At 47.4% G+C, this 22,204-nt stretch overlaps 1 protein-coding gene across 1 annotated transcript in view; it reads right to left on the bottom strand.

Annotated features, from left to right (window-relative positions):
• Positions 1-16,366, bottom strand: part of Ksr1 (kinase suppressor of ras 1) — a 155,990-nt gene extending 139,624 nt beyond the window's left edge. Inside the window, exon 1 of the mRNA XM_070026890.1 lies at positions 15,947-16,366. Within this exon, the coding sequence (XP_069882991.1) occupies positions 15,947-16,159 (213 nt within the window). The 5' untranslated portion in view covers positions 16,160-16,366. The remainder of the gene's footprint in view (positions 1-15,946) is intronic.
• Between the last annotated feature and the right edge of the window lie 5,838 nt (positions 16,367-22,204).

The following is a 22,204-nucleotide window of genomic DNA, read 5'->3' as shown; positions in this document are numbered from 1 at the left end:
TGCATAAGACAGAGCCTAACACACAACACTTAATAAATAGTTGCTGAATGAACAGACAGAGGAGAAGAAATAGCAATGGCAAGGTGGAGAATGACTTAACAAAGCAAAAGGATTCACTGAAAAGACGAGAAGTGTGGGAAGAAAGGCACAAAAGCCAAAAGGGTTAACAAAAATATGAGCTACTTTAAGATCACCACCATTCAAACAACAGAAGATAAGAGAACAGCATAGCAACTCCTAACACAAAAAGAAAAAGGAAAAAAAAAAAGAAGAAGAAGAAAAGAAAAGAAAAAGAAATCCATGTACATTTCGGGAATGGAATTCCTGGGAGTTATCCCAAGGAAATGAATCCAGAATAGGAACAAAAATAAAGAGGCACTCAAATAAAGACGATCCTAGTCCCATTGTGTATAACAGCAAAAATCTGGAAACAACCAAAAATGTCCAAAAACAGAGGAAATGCTCTAGCAAGTAACATCATATCCACCGGATGAAATGTCAAGAAAGGAAGAAAATAAAGAAACACAGAATATTTAAAATAATACTACATGAACTGTCTTTTAAAAAGTACTACAAGCCGGACACCAGTGGCTCACTATAATCCTAGCAACTCAGGAGGCTACAATCTAAGGATCATGGTTCAAAGCCATCCTAGACAAGAAAATCCATAAATTAAAAACTACCAAAAAAGCCAGAAGTAGAACTGTAGCTTAAGAGTCCTAGCCTTAAGCAAAAAAGGTCAGGGAGAGCTGGGTGTTGGTGGCTCACCTGTATCCCTAGCTACTCAGAAGGCTGAGTTCTCAGGATTGCAGTTCAAAGCCAGCCTGGGCAGAAAAGTCTGTGAGACTATTATCGCCACAAAAAACTACCAAAAAAGCCAAAAGTAAAGTTGTAGCTCAAGTGATAAAGAGCTAACCTTGAGCAGAAAAGCTCAGGGACAGCACCCAGGTCCTCACTTCAAACCCCATGACTGACCAAAAAAAAAAGTCTTTGCTAAGTACCAGGCACACTTTAGTAACTCTTCACAAACATCCAAAATAAAAGCTTTATTTCCTTTTATTTGAACTGAGATTTATCAAGCTAAAGAACTTGCCCAAGACCATACAGTTACAAGGAAAAATCAGGAAGTGCGTGTGTCATGCACAGCCAGAGCCCATGCACACGCCTTGCATCCTTACTGCACACCTTTCTTCTGGTGGTCTTCCCCATAATGACATCCATGATTATTCTGGGAAGGCCAAATCTAGAGATTCCAAACAGCCCGCAAAAGTGATAAAACATTTGAGAAACAGTGCAAGAGAATACAGCAAAAACCCAACACAAACAAAAGGACAACCAAAAGCAAATTGTTTTGTTGAGGTTACAACAGGCCAGAGAGAAAAGCAACAGAGAACAGTCAGCAAAACAGTTTTCAGGAAACTATAAACCAATCAATGTAGGGCAAGGAAGCCCCTAAATGCTAGCTCATCTCTGCAGAGATAAACAGAGGAGAGGGTCTCCCTGTTATTCAGAGATATTTCTTCCCACCACCATACACCAGTGAACACCAGTGGTACTCAATAAATGTTGGCTGAAGGTGTTTGACCTCTTGCTGTGGAAAAAGAAGTACAAGAGAGGATGCTTGGGGCTGGGAAGGTGGCTCAGTGGTAGAGTGCTTGCCTCTCATACAAGAGGCCCTGGGTTCGAGTCCTCAGAACCATATAAACATAAAAGGCCAGAAGTGACGCTGTGGCTCACATGGTAGAGTGCTACCCTTGAGAAGAGCTCAGGGACAGTGCCCAGGCCCAGAGTTCAAGCCTCATGACCGACCAAAACAAAAAACAAAAAGAGAGAGAGGATGCTACTCAGAAGCCAGAGTTCATACTTATAAAACTACTCAAGACCATGGCTCAAAGCCAGCCCAGGCAGAAAAGTCTATGAAATTCTATTTCCAACTAACTAGCAAAAAAGATGGACTAGAGATATGGCTACAGTGATAGAGCACCAACATCAAGCAGAAAAATCCTAGGTAGAATGCAAGGCCCTAAGATCAACCCTGTACCAACACATGCACGCAAGTGTGCATGCACACACACACATATACATACATACATACATGCATGCACGCATACATACATACATACACACATATATATGCTAAAAGAGAACGTGCTAGAACCATGGAGAATGGACTGGGCTGGACATCACGTGCACTGTGACACTGTGACTCATACTTTGCCTCCTTGCACACTGTCAGCTGGGTCTCATGGGGGCTACAGGACTGAGGAGAGGGATAGGGAGAGCAATCAACCACTGAAAGCTGGCTCAGGTGCAGCAGGAGACAGGGTTAGGTAACAGGATGGGACGACAAAGCAGAGAAGTGCAGAGCAAGCTTTAGGAGAACCTAGAGAGGGATCAATCCATCTCTTCATAGGAAAGGAGAGACTCCTCTCATCCTGCTAAGACAGTTAGGGCTCTGCCTGGAGGCAGAGGACTGGACTAGGAAGCCTCCCCCAATACCTTCTGTTTTCCTAAGTCCAGATGTCTAGGGCCACCATTCTTACACTGGGCTTCCTCAGGCTGTGAAATTCTAGGGGTGACCTCAAGATTGGCTGGAGCTGGTTTCAGGAGAAGCTAGGGAATCATATGTTGGAGTGCTCCCATGCCATCCTCTCTCCTTTTGTGTAGGTTTCAACATATCTATAGTAATATTAAAGGCAAATATAACTAGGTACAGTAGTGTTCACCTGTAACCCCAACAGTCAGCAGGCTGAGTTTGAGGCCAACCTGGGTTACATAGCAAGACCCTGTCTCAAAAACTAAAAGGCTATGCACTGGTGGCTCATACTTTAATCCCAGCTTCTCAGGAGGCTCAGATCTGAGGATCATAGTTCAAAGCCAGCCCAGGCAAGAAAGCCCATGGAACTCTTATTTCCAATTACCCACCGAAGGGCTGGGAAGGTGGCTCAGTGGTAGAGTGCTTGCCTTGCATGCATGAGGCCCTGGGTTTGATTCCTCAGCACCACATAAGAAAAAAGCCAGAAGTGGCGCTGTGGCTCAAATGGTAGAGCGCTAGCCTTGAGCTGAAGAGCTGAGGGACAGCGCCCAGGCCCAGAGTTCAGGCCCCAAGACCAGACCCCCCCCCAAAAAAAAAAAATTACCCACTAAGAAAGCCAGAAGTGGAGCTGTGGCTCAAGTGGTAGAGCACTAGCTTTGAGCCCAAGCCCACCCCAGGACAACATACACACACACACACACACACACACACACACATTTTCAAACTCAAGCACACACACACACACACACACACACACACACACACACACACACACACACACATTTTCAAACTCAAGCTTTTCACCTAAGAATCACCAACAAGGGCTGGGAAGGTGGCTCAGTGGTAGAGCACTTGCCTTGCATGCCTGAGGCCCTGGGTTCGATTCCTCAGCACCACATAAGCAAAAAGAAAAAAGCCGGAGTGACATTGTGGCTCAAGTGAGCTGAAGAGCTAAGGGACAGTGCCCAGGCCCAGAGTTCAGGCCCCACGACCGGACCAAAAAAACAAAAACAAAAACAAAAAAGAATCACCAACAAGGCCACACTCCAAGCTTTGGGACTGCCCTTTAGAACTCCAAAGCTACTAGAGTCTTTAAAAAATATACCTCATTGGTGGCTCACACCTGTAATTCTAGCTACATAAGAGGCTAACATCTGAGGATCCAGGTTCAAAGCCAGCCCCAGCAAAAGAGTCCATGAGACTCTTATCTCCAATTAACTACCAAAAAGCTGGAAATTGAGGGTGAGAAGCTGGCTCAGTGGTAGAGTGCTTGCCTCCCATGCATGAGGCCCTGGGTTCGATTCCTCAGCACCACATAAGCAGAAAAGAAAAGAAAAAAAAAGCTACAAGTGGCACTGTGGTTCAGCCTTGAGCTGAAGAGCTGAGGGACAGCGCCTAGGCCCAGAGTTCAGGCCCACAACCAACCCCCCCCCAAAAAAAGAAGAAGAGCTGGAAATTAAGGTGTGCCTCAAGTAATAGAGTACCAGCCTTTAATTAAAAAGCTAAGGGGGAAGAGGGGTGGGGAGGGCAGGGATGGTAAGGGGAAACAAAAGAGGAGGCAACAATGCTTGCTCATGTAATTGAAACCCCTCTGTATGGTATTTTTACAATAAAAACTTATTAACATTAAAAAAAAAAAAGCTAAGGGACAGCACCCAGGCCCTGAGTTCAAGCCAGAGGAACAACACAAAAATAAATAAATAAATAAAAATATTATGCCATCTTAACAAGTTTCTTTCCCAGCTGAAGCAGACAGGAGTTTGCAGACTCAAATTAGAGTGTATGAGGAAGTAATTAAGGCTGTCCAGGTTCAAGAAGAAGCTCAGTCTCCCTCTCCCATTAGCTTTGTGACTCTAAGTAAGTCACTTAGCTCTCTGCACCTCAGTTTCTTCTTCTGTAAAAGGAGCTTATAAGGAGTGAGCCTTCTTCTTCAGGTTAGTAAGGAGAAATACATACCACAGAAAGCTGCTGCTAGCAAGGGGCCAGGATGGGGTGATCTCACAGTAAATGTCAGCTATTGTGACACATCCATTTTGCAACAGGTAGAGATGGTCGTTTGGAAACCACACATCCATTTGACTCAGAGAGGGAGGAAGATGAAAGGGGGTAGAACCAGCAAGTAATTCTGACACTTCAGGCAGTAGCGCCCCAGGGTGGCCCCTGCCAGCCTCTGCTAGGGGCCAGAAAGAGCTCCGCCTCCCAAAAAGCCACCACCAGCAACAGGAAGCTGCTTCCTTTCCTCTCCGTCCTGGCCACCATTTCCTTTTTTGTTTTAAAAAGCATTCTTCCACAGCAGCCCAGTCCTGCCCCTCCCCTCCAGCCTGGACTCAAAAGGCACCCAACACCATCTCCATTTCTCCTGTTTTTTCTGCCTGCCAAGAAATCCTGAGGTTCAGGGTAGACCCCGAGGGCAGCAGGCTCTGGGCAGCAGCTGAGTACACCCAGGCCAGGAGGAGAGGCCAGGCACCAGGCAGGCAGACAGACCTCTCAGAGCAGATCTTCTTCTCTCTGCTGGAAAGAATTAAGTGAACAGGTCTTCAAGTGTCAAGGGCATGGCATCCTGAGACCTCTGCTTTCCTCTGACTGACACCCCCAGCCCAACAAAAGGCAATTTCTGCCACCAGCAAGTACAGGAAAACAGGCCTCTGCTCCCTCTACCCAACCCTGCTGGTAATGTCAAACAAAAGGCTTAAAACACAAAAAGAACAATGGCAGGGCCAAGGGAATGAGTAGAGTACCTGCCTAGCAAGCCCAAACCCAACTTCAATCCCCAATACCACCAAAAAAAAAAGCCACTGACACAAGACACTTACAGTGTCTTGTCTCTCCTTGCTTATGGCTAAGGCAGTATTTCTCAATGTTCAGTTGGGAGCTTGGGGGAGGGGGAGAGTGTATTAAGATGAGAACTACTAGATGGGTAAGTGTGGGAACCCTGCTGCAGGACTTTGCAGAGCCTTTAAGGCACAAATTTTCATTCTCTAGCATCTCCAAGAGGGAGTTAGTTGATACAAAATACCCTCAAGTATATGAAGCCCTCTTTCACAAGAGAAGCATCTTGCAGAACACAGTATGGGAAAGACTACAGTAAGCTTTTTCAAGGTATCTAGGCTTACTGAAGCAAAGGTCAAGATAGTGGCTACTAAGGGAGAAGAACTTAGGTGGTTGGTATTTGGTTGTTTTTTTTTTTTTTAATTACCTATAACTTTTTTTTTACAAGCAAAACTGTGTACCTTGAAAGAGACCAGTCCTGCCTATCCATATCAAAACTAAAATCCTGAGCCAGACATCAGTGGCTCATGCTTACAATTCTAGCTACTCAGAAGGCTGAGATTTGAGAATCACAGTTTCAAGGCAGCCCAGGCAGAAATGGCTGTGAGACTCTTACCTCCAATTAACCACCAAAAAGTGGAGCTGTGGCTCAAGTTGTAGAGTGCCAGCCTTAAATGGAAAAGTTAAAGGACAGTAGCATGTACGCACACACACAGACACACACAGACACACAGACACACACACAGACACACACAGACACACAGACACACAGACACACACACACACACACACACACACACACACACACACACACACACACACACACACACACACACACACACACACACACACACACACACACACACACACACACACAACTAAATACTGGCCAAGCCAGAACTCAAAGCATGGGGGTGCTAGGTGGTAAGGTAAAAGGCCCCACTATCCTATAAACAGCTGATCTCATCAGATTTGCAAAGCCATCTGATCTGAAAGCAAAACCTTCAAAATCAATCTGTTGAAAAATATAAGTCCACCATCTGTGCTATATAAATTTCTTTTCCTAATCACAGACTACATATTTTATTCTCTTTTTTATAAGAATTTTAAAAACAAGGGCTGGGAAGGTGGCTCGGTGGTAGAGTGCTTGCCTCACATTCATAAGGCCCTGGGTTCGATTGATTCCTCAGCACCACATAAACAGAAAAGGCTGAAAGTGGTGTTGTGGCTCCAAGTGGTAGTACGCTAGCCTTGAGCTGAAGAGCTGAGGGACAGCGCCTAGGCCCAGAGTTCAGGCCCCATGACCAACCCAAAAAATTTTTTTTTTAAAAAACAAGAATTAGGGGCTGGGAAGTTGGCTCAGTGGTAGAGCGCTTGCTTTGCATGCCTGAGGCCCTGGGTTCGATTCCTCAGCACCACATAAGCAAAAAGAAAAAAGCCGGAAGTGGCGCTGTGGCTCAAGTGGTAGAGCACTGGCCTTGAGCTGAAGAGCTGAGGGACAGTGCTCAGGCCCAGAGTTCAGGCCCCACAACCGGACCAAAAAAAAAAAAGAATTAGCTCATTCTTATAATTATTCTGAGGGTAGAAAAATGCAAGGGGGAGAAAAACAGAAAGCAAATATGATGGCTTTGATTTGTTATTTGGAAAGGCAATCTGCCCAGTTAAAACAACAGTTGCCCTTCAATGCCAGGACACTAAAAACACAGATGTTAAAATGCATAGGTTTGGGGATGGCAATGTGACTTAGTGGTAGATTGTTTGCCTAGCATGCATGAAGCTCTGGATTCAATCTCTCAGTACCCCATAAACAAAAAGGCCAGAAACGGCACTGTGGCTCAAGTGGTAGAATACTAGCCTTGAGCAAAAAAAGAAGATCAGGGACAGTGTCCAAGCCCTGAATTCAAGCCCAAAGACTGACAAAAAATAAAAAATAACAAAATGCATAGGTTTGTTGAGAGGGGGAAAAAAATGGGACAGCGAGGTAAGGGTAACATTGACCAAAAAGAAACACCCTCTTTACCTGACTTATGTATCTATTACCCTTCTGTACATCACCTTTACAATAATTATTTTTAAAATGCATAGGTTTGGGGCTGGGAAGATGGCTCAGTGGTAGAGTGCTTGCCTTGCATGCATAAGGCCCTGGGTTCCATTCCTCAGAACCACATAAGCAGAAAAAAAAAGCTGGAAGTGGCGCTGTGGCTCAAGTGGTAGAGCACTAGCCTTGAGCTGAAGAGCTGAGGGACAGCGCCCAGGCCCAGAGTTCAGGCCCCATTTTAAATGAATAAATAAATAAATAAAAATTTTAAATGCATAGGTTTGATCTGAGGGGATGCTGGCAGTATAGATTGAAACTTTTCTCAATGCAGATGAGAAACAATATCGCCTATGAATAAATAATTTTATCTCAACAGTTATTCCCAAAACAGCCCTCTGCATCTCCACCTGGGTAGTAGAATCAGAGAAAAGGTCAAAATGGAAACAAAGACAAGATAAAAACACTCTCTGGAAGCAACTGGAAAGAACCTGTAACAGAATCTTGACTGCAAAACCAGCAATGGATGGGATAAAGAAATCAAAATTGACATGAGATTTTTAAGACAAACACCAGGTCTTGGAGGAGTAGAAAGTAGAAGAATGAGAAGCCCCTGAAAGTATGCAGGGTCAGAGTCAAGATAGTCTATTCTTGTTGAGCCTGGCATACCACATGACACTCCATACAGTGCTCCAAGAATCTGCCCAACCCTCAAGGTCTAGGATACACTGAATGGAAAAAGGAAGACAAATTTACATGCTTCCTCTTGAAACATTCCTGAGGCAGAGACCCCATCATCACAGGTAAGCTGCTGCTCCACCTGCTTCCCAATCTTCATCAGCAGACCAAGTTCAAAGTACTTTCATAGAAGCCACCCACTGGTGACTCATGTCTATAATCTTAGCTACTCAGGAGGCTGAGATCTGAGAATCTTGATTTGAAGCCAGCCCAGGCAGGAAGGTCTATGAGACTCTTACCACAAATTAACCATCAAAAAGCTAGAAGTGGAGCTGTGGCTCAATAGTAGAGCATTAGTCTTGAGCAAAAAAAACTCAGGAACCATGCCCAGACCCTGAGTTCAAGTACCAGAATCTGGCACAATAATAATTATAATGTGTTATAGTGAGAGTACACTCAACTGAGTGGGTCTTCAAATCTGATTTTCAGCCCAGTACTCTGTATTAACCACTCTGTTAATTTTCCCCACAGGGATTCCTGGCAAGTCACTTCTCCCTCGAAGTGTTCAGTCTCCTCATCTACAAGATGAGTTGACTGGATAGGACTTTCTGCAGCCCTCAGGAACCCACAACCATCTGACTGTGTACTGTCCAAAGGTGACCAGTCTCTGGACACAGTGAGCTCTTGAATCCAGTCCTCCCTCTGCTGCCTTAGAACCAGGAAAGGTCCCAGAAGATGTCCCTGCACTGCAGGCAGCCTCAAAACTGAACCCACAATGTGTGACATTTAATGCAGACCTCCAAACACAAACAACTACATAACTACTACCCAGCTGGGCACTAGTGGCTCATACTTCTAATCCTAGCTACTTCGAAGGCTGAGATCTAAGGATCACAGCTTAAAGCCAGCCTGGGCAGGAAAGTCAATGAGTCAGGGACAGTACATAGGGCCTGAGTTCAAGAACCAGGGACAGATGCCAAAAAATAAATAAATAAAGGAAAAAAACAGCCGGATACCAGTGGTTCACGCCTGTAATCCTAGCTACTCAGGTGGATCACAGTTCAAAGCCAGCCCAGGCAGGAAAAGTTCGTGAGACTCTTATCTCCAATAAACCACCAGAAAACCAGAAGTGGCGCTATGGCTCAAGGGGGAGAGCACTAGCCTCGAGCTAAAGAGCTCGGGACAGCACCTATGCCCAGAAAAAATAAAATAAAATAAAAAAGGGAAGAAACCATGACTTTTTTTTTTTTTTTTTGTCAGTCATGGGGCCTGAACTCTGGGCCTGGGCACTGTCCCTCAGCTCTTCAGCTCAACGCTAGTGCTCTACCACTTGAGCCATAGCACCACTTCCGGCTTTTTCTGTTTATGTGGTGCTGAGGAATCAAACCCAGGGCCTCATGCATGTGAGACAAATACTCTACCACTGAGGCACCTTCCCAGTCCCTTGACTGACATTTTCTGACACATATCCCAACACATCAGCCATGGCCTTGTTCTGTCTCTTGTTTAAGCCCCTGGACTTCAACATGGATACAGATGTAGTAGCAAGCCAGGAACAAACGGGTTACATCTATAATCCTAGCTATTCAGGAAGCTGAAATCTGAAGATCATGAATTGAAGCCAGCCCAGGCAGAAAAGTTTCATCTCCAAATAACCAGCAAAAAGCCAGAAGTGAAGCTGTGGCTCAAGTGTTAGAAAACAAGCCTTCAGCAAGAAAGTTAAGCTAGATAGAGCACAAGGCCCTGAATTCAAGCACCAATATCAACACACCAACACTTGCATGCACACATGCACACACACACACACACACACACACACACACACACAGAATGCAGTGGCAAAGAAGTTAATGTATCATTTTACTTTATGACAATAAATAAGTTATCATAAAAAAAGAAATTAATGTATCATTTCCTAAATCATGGCATTCCTGATAGGGAGGGGGACAGGTATATTATGCTCACACACATGCACATAGGCACATACACACAAACATCTCTTTGCAAATTCAGAGAATAAAAAGGTTGGAAGACCATTCAGCACAATGTTCACAGGAACTAACCCCAAGAAGTGGTTTATGGGTGATTTTTGTTGTTATCCAACCTGACAGTTTCCTTTTTAAAAGAGAACATGTCATCATTATGTATTTAAGCATTTCAATTAAAAGTGGCAAGTTAAAGAATAGATTTCTAATCTGAAGAATTGTTTAGAAAGAATAGGCAGGTGACCATTAAAAAAATTATGAGTAAGTTGATCTCTAGGCAGCTTCTTGTTTCTCAGAATGAAACCAGCCCAGGGCCAGTTGCATCACCATTTGCTTACTGCCCAGTATTTGAGGATGTACTGGGCCTGTGTAGAAGAGAAGCAGTCCCATGCCTAAACTCATACACAGGCGGTACAGCATAAGGTGGCCTCTGGTGAGCCTAGTCATCTGGAATTGAGCTATCATACGTCCCCAGGCCAGCTCATTTTGTTACTGGTCATTTCCTTGTCGTCAGAAATTGTGACCTTGACCAGGTTCTTCCAGACCAGTCAACCCAGGTTCAACTACTTACTAACTCAGACTCTCTCCATCCCTTTGAGGTACAATTTCCTCCTCTTCAAAATGGGGATAGAACCCCTGCAGGGTGTTTGTTAAGTGTTCAATGAGGCAGAATGTGCCAAGAACCTTGTGAGAGCTTCACAAGGAGCATGACCAAGAATGTTCTCATTCTGTGTGGGCGCCCTCCCTCTCCCTCCCCTCTCTCTCTCTGCAAAGGCCACTCCATAACCCCAGACACACCTATGCACCTTTGAACTGAATGTAAAAAGGGACTTCAGCTGGCCCAGTAGCTCATGTCTGTAATCCCAGCTACTCAGGAAACTGAGATCAGAAGATCACAGTTCAAAGCCAACAGGGTAAGAAAGTCCTCAGGACTCTTGTCTCCAATTAACCAGCCAAAAGATGAAAATGGAGCTGTGGTTCAAGTGATAAAATACCAACCTTAAGTGGAAAAAGCTCAGAGACAGCACCCAGACCTTGAGTTCAAGCCCCAGTACTGGCACAAAAACAGCAGGGCTGGGAACTTCAGCCATCCTGTTTCAAAGGACAGCTTAGAGACCCAGCCAGATCTTGCTCCTTCTCCATACCACCACAAACACTGTCACCACAGGCCGGCACCTTGGCATGATCTCTCTCCAGACCGTAGCCATCAGGGCAGGGCTGGAAGACTTCCAATGCAGAATGCCATTTTCCAGGATTCTGAGCCAACCCAAGTGTCTGGGTGTAGAAATAGCCCTGGAGGTAAGGAGGTATCTCAGTCACTGTCCCCAGGCAGCAAACCAGGCTCTAAGCACCGCCCCATCCTGGGCTGCAGATATGAAGAGGCCTATCTCCTGCACCAGCCCTTGCCTGGCTCCCAGCTCTGGAAACCACAGACCTCTGAGCAACACTCGGGAAATAGGGCCTTTCACGGAAAATGTGGCCAAAGTTAAAGTGGGTACCAAAAGGACAGGGCCTCACTCTGCATCCCTCCAGGAATGCTTGAATCACTCAGGCACAGGGTTAAAACTGAGGCAGAGAAATGTTGCACTTAAGAGAACAGAGCTGCATCAGAAAAGGAAAACCAACTTTAGGTCTCAGTCCCACCAAGATATGTATCTTGGGAAAATTACTAAGACTCTAGGACCATTTCCCATGGGATCAGGAAGTTGGGACTGGCCAACAACTCCATGGATTCCCAAAGCAGGACGAGTTCCTAAACTCTCTCTGCTAGCCCAGGTACTGGAAGTCCTGCTGCTTATCTGCCTATCTGTCCCCCTTTCAGCCGAAAATGCCCCTCAAATCCAGGAGAGGACACTCAAGGCAGCCACATACACATCAGTAGTGAGTAAATATGTGTCCACAATGCCTTGGAAACCTAACCTGAGGACTCTTCCAGCAGTTCTAGGGGTCCAGGGAGAGCTCAGGACCTCACATAATAGCAGTTCTAGGGGTCCAGGGAGAGCTCAGGACCTCACATAACAGGGCTCCGATGAGGATCAATCTCCCCACTCACACCACTGTCCCAGGAGCAGCAGGGCCTCCCTAGGTACCTCACACTCCAGGGCCACTTCTCGGGGAATGGACCAAGGTCAGAGTGTTATCACTACAGCTGCACAATGTTACCTACCTAGCAAGGCATCATAAGCAAAGTCATTGGGGGACCTTCCCAGGCCCACAGTAGGGAGTCTAAATGGGCACAGCCTGTTTCTCAAAGGTGCTATTAAGCTGGTGACAATGTACCCCCAAATGCTCAGTATGGAAAATTGAGCATCCGCTTTTGCACATGTCGCCCTAGAACTGGACAAAGCTGGACACACAGACAATGAAGGAATAAAGTGGCTTAGACCAGACCCAGCTGAGAGGTTAGCAAAGGTAGAGCACAGCTGGACACAAAGAACACCCTCACGTGCCTGGTAGAATTCTCAGACCCGAGGAGGGCCCAGTGGAGACAGTGTATTGGGTCTACCATGATGCAGAGCAACTTCCCTCTACAGAGAGTTTGGCTATCTCCCTTCCTTTCCATTCTAAGAACAAAAATATGCTTGTGGCCAGGTACTGATAACTGATGCCTACAATCCCAGCGACTCAGAAGGTTAGGATCTGAGGATCTTGGGTCAAAGTCAGTCTAGGTAGAAGGGTCCTGTGAGAATTTATCTCCAATTAACGAGCAAAAACCCAAAAGTGAAGGTGTGGCTCAAGTAGTAGAGTGCAAAAGCTAAGGGTGAGTGCAAGACCCTGAGTTCAAGTCCGGATATACACACAGAAAACATAGTGTGTGTAATGATCAGTGAGTCTCAAGGAAACGTGAGGAGGTCAGCATACTGCCAGGCAAGTAAGGAATAAAACATTAAACCTCACAAAATCCACCCTTTTCAACCCAAGCAGGTCCACTCCACACAGCAGTGCTGTCCCTGGGCAGTCTAAAACACGAATGCCTTCATGTCACAAGCTTGGATCTTGAAAAGCAGCAGCCTACCCCCTGGTCACAGTCTTCCAGGGACATTTCACATGCTGCTGCTCCCACCAAGTGCTCATCTAAGGAAAGCCAGAATGGACTGGGTTCCTTACGGTTCTGATATATTCCAGAAGTCTCATATAGTTGCAGAAGCCAAACCCTCTGGCCAGATCCTTCTTCCAAAACCAGCAATCCAATGTTGCAAGCACAGCCACTGGGGGCCAGTTTGGTATGCAAGAGGAGCCTGCAGAACAGGAAAGGAGGCCGAGTGGACACTGACACTGGCTCAACTGGCCTCTCCACATGCTGCTGGGATGGCTTCCTGGCCTGTGTCATCCACCTCTAGAAAAATCAGAGCCAGCTGCATTATTAGTCTCTTCTCCTAAAGGTGCCCTGGGCATGAATGCCATGGAGCCCTCACTAGAGAAGTTTACAAGCGTACTGACAGGCTCAACTCAAAGAAGCACTGCTGGGGTAATTCTGTCCATTCTCATTTTTCAGACAGAGAAGCTCAAGAGAAGGCCTGGGACTGGCACAAGGTCACCCAGAAAGAATCAGGGGCCATTTTCAAAGCTGTGGACTTCCTGTTCACCACAGTGTTCACACTATTGAGATTCTTGCAGCAATAAATGTATCTCCAACATTATCAGTCCAGTAAATCTGAATTTTTTTTTCCAGTCCTGGGGCTTGAACTCAGGGCCTGGGCACTGTCCTTGAGCTTCTTTTTTTATTGCTCAAGGCTAGCACTCTACCACTTGAGCCACAGTGCTACTTCTGGCTTTTTCTGTTGATGTGCTACTGAGGAATTAAACTCTGGGCTTCATGCATACTAAGCAAGCACTCTACCACTAAGCCACATTCCCAGCCCCTGGATTTTATAGAACTGTTCTTAAACAAGCATATGTACAACAGCTTACGCAGATGTCCAATTTAACCCAACTGTGCGTCCTTTGCTAATCCACTAAACGCAACACTGAAGAACCCTTGGAGATGCCCTCCAACCTCCTTGTTTTGGAGATGAGACTGAGGCCTCCAGGATGAAGGGATTTCCTCAAAGTACACAGCTGCAGCCCTACAGAACTATCGCCAACAGTCTAAATTCCTGTCTTTTCAGGGAGCAGGGTGACCCTGAACCCACAGCAGAGTGTAAAGAACAGGGAACAGACATAGATCTCATTCTTGCTGCTACACACTCAGCAGGGAGGTCACTGAGCAACCAGCTCAGAGGCCTAATCAGCTGGACACTGAGGTGTCATGATGCCACACCTTTGTCAAAATGTGCAACTTTGGAGGTCAGCGAACCAGGAGGACAAAAAGCCATCTACAGAGGATGAAAGCAAATCATTCATTCTCCTATATCCACCCTGGGAGCCAGGAGCCCTGCAGAGGGGCACAGGGATGATCCACAGAGACCAACACAGGGAACATCCTCTCAGCCCAACAACACAGCAGTCTAACCAGACACAGAGTGCCGGACAAGGAGCCCTCCCTCCCGGAACTAAGTCACACAGGCCCCCTATTGTGTCAGCTTTAAAACTGAACTTTGCTGGGCAAACACACTCAGCTGTGTTCAAGAAGTCCACATGCAGAAAGGCCCCCCAAGAAAGGGGGAGAAGCTTTGTTGATCTATTTTTTAAGCAAAGGCCTGGTGGAGCCTTGTTGATTTGTTTTTTAAGCAAAGCCCCGGTCAGTCATTTGCTATAGTAACTGCAATAAAAAGCAATAACAGTCAGCATTGGCTGGATTCTTTCACTCTCTCTGGCTTTTGTAGATTTTTTTAAGGAAATAAAACCAAGGAGTCATCCTGAGCATTTTGGATCAAACCAAGGATTTGGACTCGCAGTGTGCAAGGAAAGAGGCCTGTTATAATAATTACCGCCATCACTGGCTGGCCTTATGACAGCTGGCAAAGGCAATTAGCAATGGGGTGGAGGGGTGTGTGTGGACTGAGGATCTAATAAAACAAAACATCTCCAGTCTCACAGGGGCCCAGACGCAGCTAATGTAAGGCGATGAGAGGTTCTTCTTCAGGACAGTGCCGTTATTAGTTAATAACTAGTCCCCAAAATGTCAGAGGCCTCCCAATCCTTGGATGGAAAAAAAAAGCAAGTTGGCAATGCACTAGTTCCCCTCCATTGGGTTCTGAGAACCCAACATCCATTCTGCCTGATTTTTCTAGGTCCTTCTAATACTGCACTTCCCAGCTATAATTTGTGAGAGTAGGAGGGCCCCCTATCTTGTTTCTCCTTTACCCCTGAAGCAGTGTCTTCTTCCCACCAAAGGCTCCTTTCCCTCCAGCATAATCTTTCCCAAACCAAAACTACTCAATGGTGTGGGGAGAGTCAGTTGTGGCACCGCGAAAGGAAAAGCACCCAATGCCTGAAGAGCAAAAAAAAAAAAAATGCAATTTCGGCACTTTCTTTTGGAAAAGCGGCATTGGAGACCTGGAGGAGAGAGAAAAGGACGAGGGACACGACGGAAAGCAGAGCAGCGTGTGAGAGGAAGCCTGCGCTTCTAACGCACTGACACCCCAGCCCAGGCTCCTGAGCTCCAGCCCTGGGGGGGGGGGGGGGGGGAGTCCAGCGCGTGACTCAGTGGGGCCAGAAGTCTCACGGACCCTGGCGATGAGACAGGGTGCGGGAAAGGGGAATAGGGCTGATGGGGGGGAAGGAGGGAGTGTTCGCGCGCAGCCCGCCCCGCCCCTCACAAGGGGAGGGGGTGTCCCCAGGCCTTCCTGCCCCCCCTTCCCCAAATCCGGCCCAAGGTGAGAGAGCTAGTCTCGAGTCCCCCCCGCGCACCGGCTAGCAGTGGAAAGGGCGACCGCTTCCAGGAAGGAGCCCCCCGGGCTCCAGGATGCGCCTCAGGAAGGAAAGCGCCGGGGGACGCGGGCAGGGGGGCTCCCCAGGCCCAGCGGGGTCCGGGGCCCAGGCGCGCGCGCGGCCCCTTACCTCCAGGGTCCGGATCTCCTGCTGGGTGAGGTCGTTGGACACGGCGCATTTGGTGCGCAGCCCGCGCAGGCTGCCGATGGAGATGTCGATGAGCTTCTGGAGCTGGCCGCACTGCTGCAGCGCCCGGCCGGCCGCGGCGCCCCCGCCGCCGCCCTCCTTCTTCTCCCCCATCGCCGCCGCCGCCGCCGCCGCGCGCAGCGCCGCTCTATCCATGCCTCGGCATCGGGGCCGCAGGGGGCCGAGGCAGGGAGCCCGGGGGGACACGGGCGCCTCGGCAGGGAAGCCCCCCACACACGCACACACACACACACCCTGCGCCGTGAAGGGGCTGGATGAGGTGGACCCCTCGGCGGTGCCGAAGCAGGGATGCTCTCCCGAGCCGGCCGCCGACTCCGCTCTTCCCGCCGCCCAGCCGCGGCGGCAAAGCGAAAGCCGCGGCGGACCCGACGGCTGCGGCTCCCCGAGCCTTTAAGCGGCTGCCGGGACCCGAGCGGTGTCGCGAGGCATGCTGGGATTTGTAGTCCGCGCCGCGCACCTGCCGCCTGGCCCGCGCCCTCGGGGCCCCGCCCGCGCGCTCCGTCTCGCCCCCCCCCCTCCCTGCCGGGCACCTGCCCTATTGGGAGGGGCTGCCGGGCGCTGGCTCCTTCCCCCGGTACTGAAAGGCTGGGGTGCCTCCTCTCCCTCTTCCCAGCTCCCCCCCACCCTACACATCCACACACGTCCCCGGCCTATCCGCGACCCCCGGATGGGGCGGGGCACAGACACGCGTTTCAGTGTCAGCTGAGCCCTGGAAAATGCGGATTGTGGCGGTTCCATGTATTTGTGAATTTAGGGGCTGCCGTGTACTGGGAAGGGTCTGAAAGAATTTTTTCTAGCAAAATGCCGGGCTGGTGGCGTGGCTGAAATGGCAGAGCGCCAAGCAAGCAAGCTAAAAAAAAAAAAAAACCTGAGTTCAAATTCTGACTCCACCGCTAGCTGGAGTGTTACCTTGGGCAAGTGGTGGTTCTCTGAAGGTGTGTTTCCCCTCTCACCCTACTCAAAGCTTGGTATAAAGAACGCATTTATGGGGCTGGGAAGGTGGCTCAGTGGTAGAGCGCTTGCCTTGCATGCCTGAGGCCCTGGGTTCGATTCCTCAGCACCACATAAGCAAAAAGAAAAAAGCCGGAGGTGGCGCTGTGGCTCAAGTGGTAGAGCGCTAGCCTTGAGCTGAAGAGCTGAGGGACAGCGCCCAGGCCCAGAGTTCAGGCCCCATGACCGGACCCAAAAAAAAAAAAAAAAAAAGAACGCATTTATGTATCTGCAGCACCTAGATTGATTACTGGTGCCCATAAGTCACTGGACCAATGTTAGCAAGTGTTCCTTTCTAAGCTCTGGTTCCCTAAATAAGGCCGTGAACCCAAGCAGTCAGTGGGTATGGGAGCAATACTACAAGCCTGTATTTCTGCCTTCTAACCCAGCATTCAAGCCCACCCAAAGCATTACCTCTTCTCCCATCAGCCCACTTCGTGCATTCTGTTAACTGGCAAAGTTTAAAACCATGTTTCTGATCAAAAGTCTTCTTATAGACTTAAGACTGTAGTCTTCTTACAGACTCTCTTATATGTCCAACATCTGCCAACCAGAAGAAATTTCTCCCTACTGAATTTTCCTTTTGAGCTCATTGAATGTAAAATCACCCACTAAAGTTATCTGTGCATCCTTTCCATAGAAATGTCAGGCAGACAATAAGGGGTACACAAAGTTGTGCAGTGCATCTCATGTGCTCTTTTAGACAAGTCCTATCCAATGGCCTAGGCACAATGTGGGGAGGTTAAGAAAACCCACATAGATTTTTTTTCTTTTTGTTTTTTGTCTTTGGCACAGGGCATGGAATCCAAGCATTATTTTATTTTATTTTATTGTCCCAGGATCTGGGCACTGTCCTTGAGCCTCTTTGTGCTCATGGCTAGCACTCTATCATTTGAGTGCCACTTCCAGCTTTTTCTGAGTTGTTTATTAGAGATAAGAATCTCCTGGCGGGGCACTGATGGCTCACTCCTGTAATTCTAGCTACACAGAAGGCTGAGATCTGAGGACTATGGTTCAAAGCCAGCCCAGGCAGGAAAGTCTGTGAAACTCATCTCCAATAAACCAACAGAAAACCCGAAGTGGCGCTGTGGCTAAAGTGATAGAGCACTTGCCTTGAGCTGAAGAGCTGAGGGACAGTGCCCAGGCCCAAAGTTCAAGCCCCACAACCAACAAAATAAATAAATAAATAAATAAATAAATTTTTAAAAAATCTCCTACCTGGGCCAGCTTGGAACTGCAATCCTCACATCTCAGCTTCCTGAGTATCTGGGATTACAGGTGTGAACCACCAAAGCCCAGCTTATTCTTTTCTTTTTTACACGTTATTTATGTTTAATGCTTAAAGGTCTGAATGCATAATCTTACCTCATAGAAGAACTGGTGGTCAATGTAATGCATTAAAACTATGTACAAAAAAAGGCAACTAACCATATGGCAGTGGCTCATGCCTGTAATTCTAACTACTCAAGAGGCTGAGATCTGAGGATCCCGGTTCAAAGCCAGCCCAGGCAGGAAAGTCCATGAGACTCTTATTTCCAATTAACCACCAGAAAACCAGAAGTGGCACTGTGGCCCAAGTGGTAGAGCGCTTGCCTTGAGCTGAAGAGCTCAGGGACAGCGCCCAGGCCACGAGTTCAAGCCCCATGACGAAACAAAAAACCAGGAAGAAAGCAAGCAGTGTTCACCCAGGACAGAGTATATTCTTTATGTCTCTCAGAGGGGGGGTCGATACAAACCTTCTTCTTCAAGCATTATATTCTTGCTGAGTATCAGACACTAAAACACTTAATACTGGATGGCAGTTTATATCACCCCCTTACTTCAATGGGATATTAACTTTTTTGGTGGGGAAGGGGGCTTGAACTCAGGGCCTGGGGGCTGTCCCTGAGCTCTTTCACTCAAGGCTAGCACTTTACCACTTTGAGGCATAACACCACTTATGGGGGGATTTTTTGTGTTTAATTGGAGATAAAAATCTCACAGGGACTTTCCTGCCAGGGCTGACTTTGAACCTGGATCCTCAGATCTTAGCCTCCTGGGTAGCTAGGATTATCAGGGTGAGCCACCAGCACCTGGCCATAGTTTTGTGTTTTAGAGCATTCTACCTTCTCATTTGTCCTCTTTCACAAGAATACAAACTCCCTATGGGTAAGGCTTTTGTGTGTGTGTGTGTGTCTGTCTGTCTGTCTGTCTGTCTGTCTGTCTGTCTATCTGTCTGTCTGTCTGTGTCTGTCTGTATGTCTGTCTGTCTGTCTGTCTGTCTGTGTAGCCATTAACACAGAGGGTATTAGGCCAACTTGATATAAGAAGCCACACCCTTTGGGGAAAATGCACTGCCATGTTGGTGGTCATGGCTGGACTGAAGACTGGGCAAACTCCAGAGCCCAGGCTGTTCTCCCACCAGGCTCCATGTCGCCAGCTGCTTCCTGTTCTGTGAAGTTTCCTTTCTACCTGGACAGAACATTCAGTAGCCATGGCTTTCATGCCTGCTTAGCTCAGCTAGACTTGGTTTGCAGGGTCCAATGAGCCACACATTTTACAAAGCCACAGAGAACACAAGGATCTGTAAGAAATCTCTCCTCTGTACTTTTAGTAGTCATTAAGTAACCACTCAGTGTCACTTAAATGGCAGGCCCAGTTCTGACCGGAAAGAAAACAGCAGTGGACAACCCAAAAATCCTTACCCTTGCCAGGCACTAATGTCTCATACCTATAATCCTAGCTACTCAGGAGGCTGAGATATGAAGATCCTGATTCAAAGCTAGTTTAGGTGAACAAACCTGAGCGACTCTTATCTCTCCAACTAACCTGCAAAAAGTCAGAACTGAAGGTGTGGCTCAAGCAAGCAATAGAGTACCAGCCTTGATTGAAAAAGCATAAATGATTATTTTTTTGTCGGTTGTGTGGGTCTGAACTCTGGGCCTGGACGCTGTCCCTCAGCCCTTCAGCTCAAGGCTAGCGCTCTACCACTTGAGCCACAGCACCACTTCTAGCTTTTTTTGCTTATGTGGTGCTGAGGAATTGAACCCAGGGCCTCATGCATGCAAGGCAAGCACTCTACCACTGAGCCACCTTCCCAGCCCAATATAAAAGATCTTGAGGCTCTGAATTCAAACCCCCCCCTCTCCTTGCTGAGTTGCTGTATAACATTGAACAGGTCATAAGTGCTCAGCTAATCTCTGGTGTGGCTCCTCATCCACAAGATAGAAACATGTTGTGAGGATAAACAGATAATTATGCAAAATGGTGATCATAAAATAAGGGCACAACAATCATAAAATAAGGGCACAACATATTTATTTGGTAATTACTACTAAGCAGTTTCTTTGGGCTGTTCCAAATTCCTGATTCACTCTTTTATTTTATTTTATTTTATTTTTGTTCCCATATTAGGGCTTGAACTAAGGGCCTAGCACTCTCCCTTAGCTTTTTTTTTTTTCCAAAAGCCTGGCACTCTATCACTTCCATCTTTTTGGTGGTTAATTGGAGATAAAAGTCTTTCAGAAAAAGCCGGGCGCCGGTGGCTCACGCCTATAATCCTAGCTACTCAGGAGGCTGAGATCTGAGGATCATGGTTCAAAGCCAGCCTGGACAGGAAAAACCGTGAGACTCCTATCAGTGGCACTGTAGCTCAGGTGGTACAGCGACTCGCCTTGCGCTGAAGAGCTGAGGGACAGCACCCAGGCCCAGAGTTCAGGCCCCACGACCGACCAAAAAAAAAAAAAAAGTCTCTCAGGCTGACTTTGAACCTTGGTTTTCAGATCTCAATCACCAGAATAGCTAGGATTATAGGTGTGAGCCTCAGACACTGGACAGAAGCAATTTTTTTCAACTACCTTTGATCTGAGGTTGGTTGAATTCACAGAGGCAGAGCTGTGAATATGAAAGCCTGACTGCACATTACTCCCTAGTATGTCAGAGAACAGTCCTGGGTGTCTCTCAGGAGACTGTGCTGTGTCCCCAGGCCTGTCTCATGTAGCTCCCAGGGAGAAAATCCCAAGGACTCTCTGTGGAATCCAGCCTTAGGCGTGAATTCCAGAGCTAAAGCCTACACCAGTTTTTATCCCTTGGGGCCCGCTGACATCTCCCAGCTTATCTGCTACCCAAGGCAATTTCAAGTCAAGGCCCTGATTTAAGAATTTGATGAAGTAACAAGCATATCTAGAATAAATAATAATACATTGATACCCACAATGATGATAAAACATCTTTATATTGAAGGCCTCCTTGCAGGCTGTCCATGAACCCCAGGGCTATAGACAAGGTTAAGAACCCTGCCGTCCAAATGAGTTTCCCTGTCTTTACTCAATCATCTTGAATGGCACTTTGGACTTTCATGTCTTGGGGGGGGGGGGCATGGGGGAGTTGTTTGTTTGTTTGTTAAGCAGTACTGGGGCTTGAACTCTGAGTCTTTTGCTCTTGCTTGGCTTTTTCTGTCAAGGCTGGTACCCTACCACTTGAGTCACACCTCCACTTCTTGCTTTTTATTGGTTAATTGAAGATAAGAGGCTGACAGATTTTTCTGTCCAGGCTGGCTTGGAACCACAATCCTCATATCTCAGCCTCTTGAGTAGCTAGGATTATAAATTTAAGCCCCTGGAGCATTGGCTCCACTCCCTTTTGTTACCTCACTCCTTCCTGAGCTTCTGTCCCCTCCTACCCTTCACAGAGCCTTGTGCTAGTAGACATTCAGCAGACCCTCCCCCATCTGTTTCATCTTATGAACCTTGCCAATTCCCAACCTGGGCAAAACCCAGCCCTCCACCTTCTCGCAGCAGCTGTGTAATGCTGGAGAAAAACACACAGTCCTGCCATTGCTTGCCCTTTAAATTTGTGACCACAGACCTCAAATTGGCACTCTTCACTCAGGCCTGGCAGAGCTACCAGCCTTTCCTAGAAAGTTCATTTTCCTGCTCTCCAGTATGGCAAGTTCTCCACATGCCTCAGCCAATTATCTTGGCTCATCTTCCTTTGAGAACCCCCCAAACCAACAGATCAGACAACACTCCTGATCCCATCCCAGGAGTCCTGGCTCTCCTCCTGGAGCCATAGAGGAGGCATTCTGTTCAAGACGAAGGCCAAGAACTTAGTTCAGGCTCCCAGTTCTGTCCTCTCCAACAAGCTCCAAGTCTCCATCCAGCAAGCAACTGGGTTGTCTCTGAGTCATTATTTTGTCTCTCTCTGCCCTGT

This window comes from Dipodomys merriami, unplaced genomic scaffold (genome assembly GCF_024711535.1).
Source record: "Dipodomys merriami isolate MVZ:Mamm:240054 unplaced genomic scaffold, mDipMer1.0.p SCAF_19, whole genome shotgun sequence".
In the NCBI taxonomy this organism is placed as follows: domain Eukaryota; kingdom Metazoa; phylum Chordata; class Mammalia; order Rodentia; family Heteromyidae; genus Dipodomys; species Dipodomys merriami.
Note: the sequence above shows the minus strand (reverse complement) of the source record. Positions and strands in the feature narration are given on the sequence as shown.